Source organism: Neophocaena asiaeorientalis, unplaced genomic scaffold, assembly GCF_003031525.2.
Source record: "Neophocaena asiaeorientalis asiaeorientalis breed wild unplaced genomic scaffold, Neophocaena_asiaeorientalis_V1.1 scaffold489, whole genome shotgun sequence".
Classification (NCBI taxonomy): Eukaryota; Metazoa; Chordata; class Mammalia; order Artiodactyla; family Phocoenidae; genus Neophocaena; species Neophocaena asiaeorientalis.
Window position 1 is genome coordinate 2761967 of NW_020174791.1, and position 12651 is coordinate 2774617.

The 12651-nt window shown below is 64.9% G+C and overlaps 1 protein-coding gene across 1 annotated transcript in view; it reads left to right on the forward strand.

The window, feature by feature from the left end:
- Positions 1-2291: 2291 nt before the first annotated feature.
- PANK4 (pantothenate kinase 4 (inactive)) overlaps positions 2292-12651 on the forward strand; it is a gene marked incomplete at its 5' end in the record, with an annotated part of 12656 nt that continues 2296 nt past the window's right edge. Inside the window, 15 exons of the mRNA XM_024760249.1 lie at positions 2292-2402; positions 2700-2914; positions 3352-3535; positions 3890-3982; positions 4352-4505; positions 4590-4771; positions 5405-5486; positions 6171-6271; positions 8483-8638; positions 9343-9455; positions 9735-9822; positions 10719-10870; positions 11683-11738; positions 11893-11942; positions 12297-12401. Coding sequence (XP_024616017.1) covers positions 2292-2402; positions 2700-2914; positions 3352-3535; positions 3890-3982; positions 4352-4505; positions 4590-4771; positions 5405-5486; positions 6171-6271; positions 8483-8638; positions 9343-9455; positions 9735-9822; positions 10719-10870; positions 11683-11738; positions 11893-11942; positions 12297-12401 — 1842 coding nt within the window. The remainder of the gene's footprint in view (positions 2403-2699; positions 2915-3351; positions 3536-3889; positions 3983-4351; positions 4506-4589; positions 4772-5404; positions 5487-6170; positions 6272-8482; positions 8639-9342; positions 9456-9734; positions 9823-10718; positions 10871-11682; positions 11739-11892; positions 11943-12296; positions 12402-12651) is intronic.

Consider the following 12651-nt stretch of genomic DNA (forward strand, 5'->3'; position numbering starts at 1 on the left):
CTACCCTGCGTGGCTTGTGGGGTCTTCGTTCTCCGACCAGGGATTGAACCTGGGCCCTCAGCAGTGAGAGCGCAGAGTCCTAACCACTGGACCGTCAGGGAATTCACAAGGACAGACTTTTGTTAGTGTAGCTGATGGGAGGTCACGGCTCAGGGCAGGGGTCCTCCACCCAGGAATCCGCAAAGCCCGAGTGCTGTCAGTGGTTCACAAGCAGGTTTCCGGTTTCCTCTCCCCTCCCCAAGCCTCTCAGTCCAGCTCTGACAGGGCTCCCCTCTCCGCTGGTGGAGTCCCTGCTTCAAAAGCCTCAGGGACGCTTTGGGTCAACACATACTTGAAGCTGACTTGACTCCAGATTTCTGCTGGGCAGAGGGAGGGTCCCTTGGGTGAAGCAGAAGGGGCCACAGGGCAGGGATGTGCATGGAGGTGCCTGGAGTGGAAGGACAGCCCCGCACCAGGCCCCGGGGTTCTGGATGAACTGGCGGGTCTTGGCCCAGGTCCCTCCCATCAGTCGGGGATGCTGTGGGCCCCAGGGTGGAGCATGGGGTGGGGTAGCCTGGAGAGCCCATGGCGTCCACCAGAGAGCGCGGGACTGTGCTGGCCGCCTGGGCACTGCCCTCGTCAGGTGTGACGTGTGCGGCCCCAGCCCGAGTTGGCATTCACTCGAATCGCAAGGGACCCTGAGAGCAGGTGGGCTCCCGCAGGCGCCCCCTGTGCTGCTCTGTGAACTCACCCTGGCTCAGACTGACTGCACTGCTCTGCTCGCAGCCCCGTGCCCCATCCACTGTCTCCTGGCTCGGGTGGGAGACAAGTCTGGGCAGTGCCGGGCTTCGCCCCACTCGGGGTGCATGGTGCGCGGTGCACAGAGCCCAGCTCACTCCCCACGGCCCCCACCCCCCACCCCGCAAACCCCAGCACTGTGTGTTTTGGTTGTGATTTATAGCTGACTTGAAGAGCACACTGTCTGGAATTGGATTTCTGTGACCTGGGTAACTTCTCTTGAGCCTCTCAAAAGATATCTTCATCCCTTTGCGTTGCCTGTCTTTTTAGGAAACGATTTATTCACAGAGGTGAATCGGGCAACAAACATTTCAGTGGAAGATGCTCCGTGCCAGGCTGGGATTGGGGGCAGGGAGGAGGGATAAGGAGGCTTAAGGCCAAGTTCTGTGTCTTAAGCTGACGGTCTGGGGATGAGAGCAAGCCCAGGACGACGGTGTTCAGTGACCAAACGTGGCCCAACGAGGCCAGGTCGCAGGACGTCCCGGGAGGCCCTGTCCACACTGCCAGACAGGCGGCTCCGATGGGACAGGTGTGATTGGTCTCGGAAGCTGGGCTTTGATTTTTCTTACCTGGAAGAGCTTTGGCCTTCGGATACTGTGTTTCCAAATCTGTGTTTCTGACTTGAGTGTTTGTGGAATACTCCCTTAGTGTTTTGTCACAAAACAACAGTCGTTAATAATTTTAGCTGCCTTCTCAAGACAAGGGGTTTCCCCCTTATTTTTGTCGGGCCTCCTAGGAAACACAGTTGGTTCCAAGGTCACTTTGCAGAGCTGAGCCTTCTGCCTCTCTCTGCTCTGCCGTTCGTGGCTTTCACAGCCGTGAATCACCTATAGCCCCCGATGCCTCCTCTCTGACTCAGGAGTGGGGCTCGCCAGAACTCCTCCTCCAGGAGGACTGCTCTGGGGATCTTTTTAACTTGCCCAAAGGCCTTATCTGCTTCCTGATATTCTGTCCCTGGTCACAGGCCAGGGGCATCCAGGCTTCCTAGGGGCATTAACAAGTCCCCGCCGCCCTCTGCAGGGCCTCCCTGGTGAGTCTGGGCCTCAGCTGCTGCTCTCCGGCCCCTTCCTTGCACATTCCTGGTGAAAACAGCCCCTCCTCCACCTGCATTGCCTTCTCCACCTCCTTCCACCGACCGTCAGTTGTATGCTTTTCAATGAAAACAGTGGATTTGTCAGCTTTTTCCTTCGGTTCATCCTCAACATCAGTCTGAAACAGAATTTTCCTAAACCACTGAGGATCGCCGAGTCACCCAGAAACAGCAGGTCCCTTGCTCGTCAAGGACTCAGTGCTGGTGGAGAAACAGACAGTCTCCGTTTCAGTCTGGGCCCTGAGAGGACCAGAGCTTTTCGAGGAAGGCAGAGCGTGTTTAGACCTCACAGTTCACTCCCTTCCTCTGTTTGGTGCCCTGCAGGGCTTTCACGTTCAAGTAGCACCAGACTCCTTGTGGGCAGGACCCAGGTCTGGCAGAGGAGGGCCTGTGGAAGGGCAGGGTCCCTTCCAGCCACTTCTGAATCCGCCGCATCTGTGTGTCCCCTGTAGGTGGGTCGCTGACCAAGCTGGCCTACTACTCCACCGTACAACACAAAGTTGCCAGAGTGCGCTCCTTCGACCACTCAGACAAGGTGAGCCTCCTGGGAGGACCCCGGGCAGGCGCCGGAAGCTTCTAGTGCCGATGCCCCTCCCTCCATGCTCCCAGCTTAGTTCCCCTTCCGTCCCAGCCCTGGCGAGAGCACCCCCGCCTCCCACCTGCCCGTGCCTCCCCCCCGAATCTCCCACCTGCGTCGCCATCAAGACTCCCACGGACTTCAGGGTAGGCAGAAATCGTCGGCGCTGCTGAGGGTGCCCGGGGGCTGTGTGTCAGCGTCGTCCCCTCCCCGAGGCAGTGCTCACACACGCGGCTTCCCCACCCTCACCCCCAGGACACAGAGCAGGACCACGAGCCGCCCTATGAGATCTCCGTCCAGGAGGAGGTTACCGCCAGGCTGCACTTTGTCAAGTTCGAGAACACCTACATAGAAGCCTGCCTGGACTTCATCAAAGACCACCTGGTCAACACCGAGACCAAGGTCATCCAGGCAACCGGGGGCGGGGCGTACAAGTTCAAAGACCTCATCGAAGAGAAGCTGCAGCTGAAGTGAGTGGGGACCTCGGGGCGGGGAGGGGAGCGTGGGGGCCGGTTGGCCTCCGCTCACGGGGTCGGGCCCTGACGTGGCGGCTGCAGTGGCCCCTCTCCTGCACCAGCCCGTTCGCCCGGCTCTGGGGGTTCCTAAGACCTCAGGACCCGGTGAGGCTCCGGGTGGCTGGTGGGTGGCCGCGGGTCTGAGGCCAAGCTCTGGGCCGGCTGCAGTGGAATTCAGGTGGCTGAAACTCAGGAAGCCTCGGGGGACTGGAGATGGTGGGTGGGGAGAGGCGAGGGCTGAAAGGAAAGGAATGGAGCCCCGAGACCGAGTCGGGCCCGCTCCCGCTGGACGGAGGGTCCCGGGGCCACGGCCCTGCCAGGGGGGCGGGGAGGCAGGGGCCATTTGTGCCGTGGCCCGTGCCGGTGCCAGTGGCTGGGCTGCTCCCTGGCAGGGTTGACAAGGAGGACGTGATGACCTGTCTGATCAAGGGCTGCAACTTCGTGCTGAAGAACATCCCGCACGAGGCCTTCGTGTACCAGAAGGGCTCCAACCCCGAGTTCCGGTTTCAGACCAACCACCCCAGCGTTTTCCCGTACCTCCTAGTCAGCATCGGCTCTGGGGTCTCTATCGTGAAGGTGGGGCCTGGCTCGTGGGAGAGGACGGGCCTCTGCAGAGCTTCGTTGAGCACTGGCTGCATGTCGGAGCCATGCCGGGCACAGGCACGCGGGCACAGGGAGGCGGATACAGACCCAGGCCTGCCTCTGGCGCTCACGGCGCGAGGCCGCACGCGGAGTGCCTGGCGCGGGCGGTCTGCGGGGAGGTCGGCCCCCTGCTTCCAGCACGAGCACCTGCCGAGCCCACCCAGACTCGGCCTTCGAGGGCGCCGCCACCCAGGGCGGGGGATGCCCCTGAGCCGCCGCGTCCCCGGGACCTGCTGGGCCGTGGCTGGGGGCCCCCTTGCTAACGCACCTGCCCTCGTTTCGCTCCAGGTGGAGACAGAGGACAGGTTCGAGTGGATCGGCGGCAGCTCCATCGGGGGCGGCACCTTCTGGGGGCTTGGGGCTCTGCTCACCAAAACTAAGGTATTTGAGCAGCTCTAGGAAGACGCTCCTGGCTCCGCGGAACAGCCTGTTTCCTGGTCCCCTCAGGAAAGGGTTGGCGGCTGTGGGGTCGGAGGCTTGTGCTTGGCTGGGGTTGTTGTGAAAGTGGCTCTTCCCTGTACCTCGTCCTGCGTCCCGAGTCTCTGAAGGATGGGCGTCCAGGTGGCCAGAGTGTCGCCCAGCTGGGTGGTCCACAGAGGCTGCCCGTCTCCCCCCACCTCTGGGCCATGACGGGAGAGGGCTTTCCCTCCCCGGCACGGTGGCTGGCCTCCTTCTGTGGGCTCGTCCAGGGCCGTGGGGTTCTCCCAGCTTGCGGCTCCTCAGGTGCTCCCGTCTGCTCTGTCCCCACAGAAGTTTGACGAGCTGCTGCATCTGGCTTCCAGAGGCCAGCACACGAACGTGGACATGCTGGTGCAGGACATCTACGGAGGGGCCCACCAGACCCTGGGGCTGAGCGGCAACCTCATCGCGAGCAGCTTCGGGAAGTCGGCCACCGCGGACACAGGTACCGGCCGCTCGCCCGCTCTCGCTCTCGGAGGCGCGTGGCGCCCACCTGGCCGCTTGCCCAGCGTGCTGCTTCCGCCCCCAGAGTTCTCCAAGGAGGACATGGCCAAGAGCCTGCTGCACATGATCAGCAATGACATCGGGCAGCTCGCCTGCCTGTACGCCAGGCTCCACTGCTTGGACCGGGTGTACTTCGGCGGCTTTTTCATCCGCGGCCACCCCGTCACCATGCGCACCATCACCTACAGCATCAACTTCTTCTCCAAGGTAACGGGCCGCCGCGTCCTTCCTCTGCTCTGCCTGCCCCTGGCCCGGGCCCCCATGTCTCCAAACTCGCAGGCCTGAGCAAGGCGGGACCCAGCTGAGCACCCCCAAGCCCCTGCCCGCAGCCCCTTCCCACCCACTAGCTCCGGGCATCCTGCACTTGGGGCGCCGTGGCCATCCCTGAGTTTGGCGCGTTGCCGGGGGTGGGGTCTAGAGACCGCCTCCCACTGTCTGCGAGCTCCAGGTGAGCTTCTAGGTGTCAGTCTCGGCGTGGGGGCGTGTGACCCCCAGCAAGCGTGGGGAACTGGGTGGGTGTCCGTTTTGTGGAAGAAGTTACCCTCTGAACCGGGGATCCCCACGCCCCGGGCCGCTCCCCATCGCGCGTGTTACCACCCGAACCGTCGTGCCCCCTGCCCCCCCACCCTGCGCCACCCCCATCCATGGAAAAGTGGTCTTCCGTGAAACCGGTCCCTGGTGCCAAGAAGGCCGGGGACCGCTGCTCTAAACGGTGGGCCCTTGAATTCCGCGTGTGCGTACAGCCCCGTGGACAAGCGCCGAGTTGGGAGGGAGGCCACCTGTGTCGGGTGGACTCGCAGCCTTGGGCTGAGTGGCGCTTCAGGGGCGTCTCCGTGGCAGGGGGAGGTCCAGGCGCTGTTCTTGAGGCACGAAGGCTACCTGGGCGCCATAGGAGCGTTTCTTAAAGGAGCCGAGCAGGACAGTGAGTACAGCGTGGCCTGTGTTGGGCAGCGGCATTGGGAGGCGGGGAGGCCCTGGGGAGTGACTGGAATGGCTGCTCATGTGAAGCGACGATTGAGGGCTGTGGGTGGACGTGGCGTCTTCGTGGGCCCTCCCCAGCAGTGGCAGGAGCCTTTGCTGTGATTCTCCTGAGGGGCCGGTGGAAACCGACTCGCGTGGGTGCCACGTGATCAACCCATGGGCCCTTGAGTGACGGGGCTCCGTGCAGGGGCTGCGCACACGGCCTCGCCTCCGAAGGCCTCAACCCGCCGGCTCCTCCCGGCCGTCTGCCCAGCTGTCGCTTCAGATGCGCATCCGGTCTGTCCTCTTTGAAGGACACGTGAAGGAATCGCAGGCGTGATTCTGCGCGAGGAAGCACAGGGCAGACTGCGTGGGGGTCAGCGCCAGTCAGAGCAGCCCGGGCAGACCTTCACTGCGTCCCTAAGTCCAGCTTCTTACTTGAGATAAGCCACGGGTACCTTTCGGAAGCTACCGCTCAGCTTGAGAGGTCTCCGTGCCAGTAAGAAATAACACAACGGAACAATGCCCCCAGCTCACCCGGCGCCAGGGAGGCCTTCGGCAGCCGGTCCTCCCAGAGGCAGTCCAGCCGCCCAAGGTTTGCCGAGCCGCTCGCCCCTCGGTTGACGCCGGGTCTCTTGTCCCACAGACCCAAACCAGTACAGCTGGGAAGAGAACTACGCCGGCAGCTCCGGGCTCATGAGCTCCTCGCCCGAGCTCTGCCCAACGCAGCGGCCGAGGAGTGGCACCGTGAGTACGGGCGCGGGTGGCCCTGAGTCCCACGTGCGCCGCCTCCGCTGCGGCCTCCTGGTGGTCCCCGAGGAGACCCTCCGTGCCGCCGTGGCCGGGCTCGAAGGCGCCTCCTCCTGGTGCAGGCCGGTCATGAACCACAGACTCTGGGGCCAAAGAGAGACGTTTGCAGCCTGCAGCTGGCTGTTCTCATTCCTCCCGTAGTGTCTCACATTCTTCCGGTGTTCAGCCGGAGCCCTCGGGGCCACGCGGTCCCCGCCGGGTTTGCAGGGAGAATATAAAGTTTCGGGACCACAGGGGTCTTTCCTAGGGCTCTGGGACCGTTCACAGCAGAATCGGGGTAAAACTGTGGGTCGCGGGCACCAGCCTGGGCCCCTTCTCTTAGAACACGTTCTCTGTGTGATGGTTTCAAGGCGGTATCGAGCCTGCAGAGTCTGCAAATTTCCTCAGGCGATTCCACCTTTTCCTCAGTCGCCCCTTGGGGTGAGGCCCACCATGTCTGGATGGGGGCTTCCCCCGCCAGCTGAGCCGGTGTGGAGAGGGTCTCCCAGCTGGGACGGGATGGTACTGCCGTGGCCCCGTCCTGGCCCAGATCATCGTTGGACGAGCTGTTGCCATCTTTTTTTTTTGCGGTATGCGGGCCTCTCACTGTTGTGGCCTCTCCCATGGCGGAGCACAGGCTCCTGACGCGCAGGCCCAGCGGCCATGGCTCACGGGCCCAGCCGCTCCGCGGTACGTGGGATCTTCCCGGACCGGGGCACAAGCCCGCGTCCCCTGCATCGGCAGGCGGACTCTCAACCACTGTGCCACCAGGGAAGCCCGTTACCGTTTCATTGACATCACGTCCCTGATAACCCAGGGAGTGGTTTGTCAGAATCGCACGCGGGGCTGGAGGACAGGCCGAGGCCAGTTTGGAGGGAAAGTTGCTTTTCAGTTGTAGATGCAGATTCTCTTGTAAATCAGTATAAACATGGCAAGAATGTGCCTCAGCCGCCTCTCACTTCCTGGGGAGAGTCCCCCACGTGTGGCACCCCCAGTTCCCACAGCTCCGCACCGCATCCTTTGCAGCCAGCTGTGCGGGGGTAGCTGGGGCCTTCCCAAAGGCAGGCACCAGGGGCAGGGTTGGCAAGGCCCAGGCCCGCCGTGACGGGTGTGCAGAGAAAGGCGTTAACGTCTCTGACTTGTCGAAGGGCGACGTGGATGCCGGCCACACGGTGGGCGGGCCAGAAACCTTTCAGCCAGCGCTGACGTGCAGCTTGGGCACCCCACGCGCCTGTCGTGCTGGAGTGTCCCTGCAAGTGGGCGTGGGGATCCCCAGGGGCAGGGGGCCAGGCCGAGCTCAGATGTGAGCTCCCACTCATCGGAGGACAGGGCGGCCCCTGCCGGCCAGCCGGGCAGGGGGCAGCCATTGCCTCCTTTGACCCCCGTGGAGACACACCGGCTCCTTCCCTGCTAAACGTGCGCTCACGTGGCGCGTCCCCAAAGCCCATCTCTCCCTCGTGGGGTGGATCTTCTCATCCAGACCATGCCTGGTCCGAGCACACCTGCCGCCTCACCCTGCTAGTGGGCCAGTCAGCAACACAGTCCCAGGTGGGCAGCTCCCTGGAGGGTGGGGGGCAGGATCGGTGCCTGGAGGACGAGCCCTGAGCTCACTCGCTTGTCACGTCCCTGGAGCAGCTGCCTGAAACAGTTCTCATCCGAGAACGGGGCCAGGCGCACAGGACCCTTCGTTTGAAAGACCCTGGCGTGGGCATCGAGCGTCCTGGCCTTGCTGAGTGTGGCAGGGGCAGTGGGTCTGGATGCGGGGCGTGGGGGGATGGGGCGGTGTGTCCCCGCCTGGGAACCGACCCCGGGCAGGAGCCGCAGGACAGAGCCCGGCGGGCAGGGCAGGTGGACCAGAAGGGCGGTCGGTGTGCATGGTTCAGAGCGCGGAGCAGAGAGCACGGGGCGCGGCAGGAAGCCGGGGGCGTGAGCGGACCCAGGGTCGGGGCGTCGGGCTCAGGGCCCCGGACAAGTGGAGGGCTCGCCCGGGCTGAGAGAGGCCGTGAGAGGCAGGCAGGGCCCAGGGCCGGGGAGGAACCGGGCTCTCCATTAGCCGCACACGGCAGCTTCCCTTCGTGCAGGGAAGCCGGTTCCAAGGCCTGTAGAAGGGGGTTTTGGTCTTTCAGAAAGGACACGGCTGACGTGCCCGCCTGTTTCTCGTCCTCCCAGTTCGACTTGCTGGAAATGGACCGTCTGGAGAGGCCGCTCGTCAACCTGCCTCTCCTTCTGGACCCATCCTCCTACGTGCCTGACACGGTCGACCTCACAGATGACGCGCTGGCCCGAAAGTACTGGCTCACCTGCTTTGAGGAGGCCCTGGACGGGGTGAGGGCCTGGGGCGGGGGTGAGGTTGGGATGAGGCCTGGGGGCGGGGCTGGACACCCCCAGGAAGAAGACACACGTCCGTCCAGGAATTGGGCTGTGGGCCTTTGAGGTCCTGGCTACCTCTGACTGTTTCAGGTTCCCAAGGGGCAGTGAGAGGCGGGATGGAGGAGAACAAGGGTTTCCAGGAACCTTTTATTTGAGGTATAATTCATAGTTCCCAGGTGGGAACCTGACTGAGTGGTTTGTTGGGACGTGGTGTCAGTGAGGTGCGTCCTCATCGGCTCGCAAGTGGCTTTCCCGGCTACCGTGTTTCTTTAAAAAGCAAGCAGTTCGCACAGGGCTCAGGGGCAGCAGTGGCTGACCTCCGGCTCCAGGCTCAGGGGGGTCAAGGCCATGGGAGCCTCCTGGGAACACCCATTCCTCCACGACGCCCCTCAGAGAGGCCCATGGGGTCTGTCTTCAGAGCGAGGGGTCCCACAGACTTGGAGGATGCTCCAGAACCAACAGTCCCCTCAGCAGAGCGGGAGCTGGTGTCCAGTGGGCCCTGGGGCTGGTATCGGAGGACACGGATATGAGCTTTGGGTCAGGGCTGGCGGCAGCCCCGTTCCCACCTGGCAAGGGGAGCCCCCAGTGCCTGTCCCCAGTGCCTGCCCCCACGGGCTGGGGGCTGCCCTGAGCACTGCTGGCCACCCCGTCCTCGGTAGGTCGTGAAACGCGCCGTGGCGAGCCAGCCAGGCTCCGTGGATGCAGCCGAGAGGGCCGAGAAGTTCCGCCAGAAGTACTGGAGCAAGCTGCAGGCGCTGCGGCACCAGCCCTTGTGAGTGGCCCACCCGCTCGCCCTGGCCAGAGCCCCGAGAGCGGCCTCTACGGGGACGCGCACTCGCACCCGCGGGCCGAGTCCCTCGGAGTTCTCCAGGAAGCTCTGTGCCCCTCCCCTGGCACACACTCGGGGACGCTCAGCACCCCGCCGGCCTCCTGGGCTTCTCCTTTCGGCGCCTGGACGCCACGAGGACGCCCCTGGGTTGGGAGAGTGCGATGGGTGGTGCAGTCAGCCGTCCAGCCCACTCAGCCGCCCTCTGCCCGGCTCTGTCTTCAGCGCTTATGGGACCCTGACCGTGCGCAGCCTCCTGGACACGAGGGAGCACTGTTTGAACGAGTTCAACTTCCCAGACCCCTACTCCAAGGTGAGCGCCCCTTTCTCGTGGGTGGGCACGTGCTTGCAGGGGGCCGTGGGGAACGGAGCGTCAGTCCCATCCTGTCCAGCGAGCGGGTGTGCTGGCAGCCCTGACCCCCGGCTCTGGCGACAGGCTGCATCCTGGAGCCGCCCTGGTGAGGGTCCATCTCCCAGGAGCTCTGGGCCGCGGCCCCTCAGTCGGCTGCACCGGCTGTGGACCGATGCCGGCACCGCTGTGACCTCGTCAGCAGCACGTCCTGGGGGTTCTAGCCAGCAGCCGGTGAGGGCGGCGGGCATGTGGCACTGAGGCCCCCTCGCCTCTTCCTGGCCTCCTGAACTCAGCCTGGAAACTCAAGAGTTGGTGCCTGAGGATGTCCGTCCTGGCCACGAGCCTCCCAGGGCCTGGCTGGTGGCCTGGAGGTGCCTCCCTGGGCTCTTTGACCAGGAAGCCGCGTGCCCTGGAGCCGTGAGCGGGGTCCAGAGCCAGCCGACCTCAGCTCCCTGCCACCTCCTCCCTGCCCTCGCACAGGAGCGTCTGGGGACAGTGGGTCTGGGTGCTGAGGATCTCACGGTCAGGGCAGCGGGCACCCGTGGGGTGTGGGTCCTCCGTGCTCGGCCACGGCACAGTCACACCTGAGCCTCCGGCCTCAGTGCACACTTCAAACCTGCACCGATACCAGCGTGCCCCCCATGCTTGCTCTCAGCCCGCGCTGCTCCGAGTCAGCGCTGCTTTTAACCTGACGCGATCTGGGTTTGTCTAGCCTCCTGCAGTGACGTCAATGGGAGTCTTCTGTCCCCTAGAACAGGCTCGCTGTGGGTGCTCTCGCGGCGCGGTGCTCTCCTCTCCCTGCCCTGCTGGGGGCCTGGGGCAGACCAGACCACGTCTTCGTTTGCGTCTCCCCGCAGGTGAAGCAGAAGGACAACGGCGTGGCATTAAAGTGTTTCCGGAGGGTGATCCACTCTCTGGACGCCCTGGGCTGGGAGGAGAGGCAGCTGGCCCTGGTGAAAGGGCTCCTGGCCGGCAACGTCTTCGACTGGGGAGCGAAAGCCGTCTCTGAGTAGGTGCCCGCTGTCCTCACAGCCCCCGCAGGCCCATCCCCTCCCCTCCTCCTTCCAGCTCGGCCTCAGAGCCACAGCCCCTGGACCCGAACTGACGCCTGGGCCACACGTGGCTCCGGCAGTCCCAGCCTCGGCCGGCCCAGCTTGGCCCTCGAGGAGGTGGCAGAGGGGGCACCGGGGGTTCTCGGGGGATGGGGTACCGCTCGGGGCTTGCTGGGCACGTGTGGCCTCGGGAACGGATGGGACAGGTGCTGGGACCCAGCCTCCCTGCCCGCACACAAGAGCAGGCGCGTGGAGGGCTGCAGGTGTGGGTGTCGTCAGTGTGAAACTGCGCGTCGCAGTGACTGTGTGGGGTGGGCTTAGACGCTGTTGGGTGTTCGGAGTGAATAGGTGCCTCGTGAAGTTCAGCGGTGGGCACGCGTCTCCCCGTCCCCCCAAGGGTCCTGTCCCGGGGCCCGCCGTCTGGTGCCTTCCCCGGGGCTCCCGTGCAGGGGACTTGCTGGGTCACCCAACGTGCGCTTTCGGACCCGGGCACCCGGGACAGCCATCGCCTCCTCCCTGCCCTCAGCACCGGCTGCCCCTTGGGCGGCACGTTGGGGTGAGGCTGGTGGCCGGTGCTCCCCAGGGGCCTGGCCTGTGGCTGCAGGCACGGAGGCTTCCCCGTGCCACCTCCCCCGTCCTCGAGCCGACGCGGCAGCAGTGACGGGTGACAGCACGCTCGTCCAGCTCGGGCGGGGCTTCGTGGCCCACGGGAGCGACGGAGGCCGAGGTCCGGGGCTTTGGTGACTTTGTCTTCTCCTCCCCTGTGCAGCGTCCTTGAATCTGACCCCCAGTTTGGGTTTGAGGAGGCAAAGAGGAAGCTGCAAGGTAGGGGCGCCCCGGGCTCTCCTCCAGTGCCAGGACTCGGGCCGGTGGGGGGAAGCAGCGAGGCGGCCGCGCGTGCCCGCTGAGCCGGGGGGAGGCGAGGACCGGCTCCCCGGAGAGGCCGGCGGGCGGGTGACCGCGCCCCTGTGTCCCGCAGAGCGGCCCTGGCTCGTGGACTCCTACAGCAAGTGGCTTCAGAGACTGAAGGTACATGGAGCTGTCCCCGCCTCTGTCCTGTGCCCTAGGGGCCCGGGCAGGGTTCACGGGTGGGGAGGTGGCGCGGGCCCGCGCGGTGCACCGAGGGCCCCCCGCCCCGAGCTACAAGCATGAGCTGGCATCCCTGCTCCAAGCCTGACTTCGGCAGGACAGCGATGAGGTCACTGGCCTCGGGTCAGAGGTCCTTCGGGCTAGCAGTTCTGGAAGAGGCCGGGGCTGCCCCTGTACCCCCAGTGCCTGCAGGACCCAGCAGCCCTCGCCCGGCCGTGGGGAGTGGAGTGTGGAGGTGTCTGGAACGCTTGGACGCGCCTGTTCCCAACTGAACGTCCTGGTTTTGTCTTACAGGGGCCCCCTCACAAATGTGCCTTAATTTTCGCAGATAACAGTGGAGTAGACGTCATTTTGGGAGTCTTCCCCTTTGTCAGGGAGCTTCTCTCTAGAGGGACGGAGGTGAGTGTGGAGGGCCGCATGGCGGGTCCCTTGCCCAGCTCCCGTGCTCGGTGGGGTTGGCATCGCCCTGGGCCCCTCCGTGTGCAGGTAGGTGCCGGGTAGGCAGTGGCACAGCAGGAGCACGGGAGGAGACCTGGCCGGTCACGTCCTGGGGCTTAGGTCGGCCTGACCGCGGGGCCCTGGGGCCACCTCCAGCCTGCCCCAAGAGCCGGCCCAGCCGTGAGAGGTCGCCGGAGGCCGTGCTCCTCCG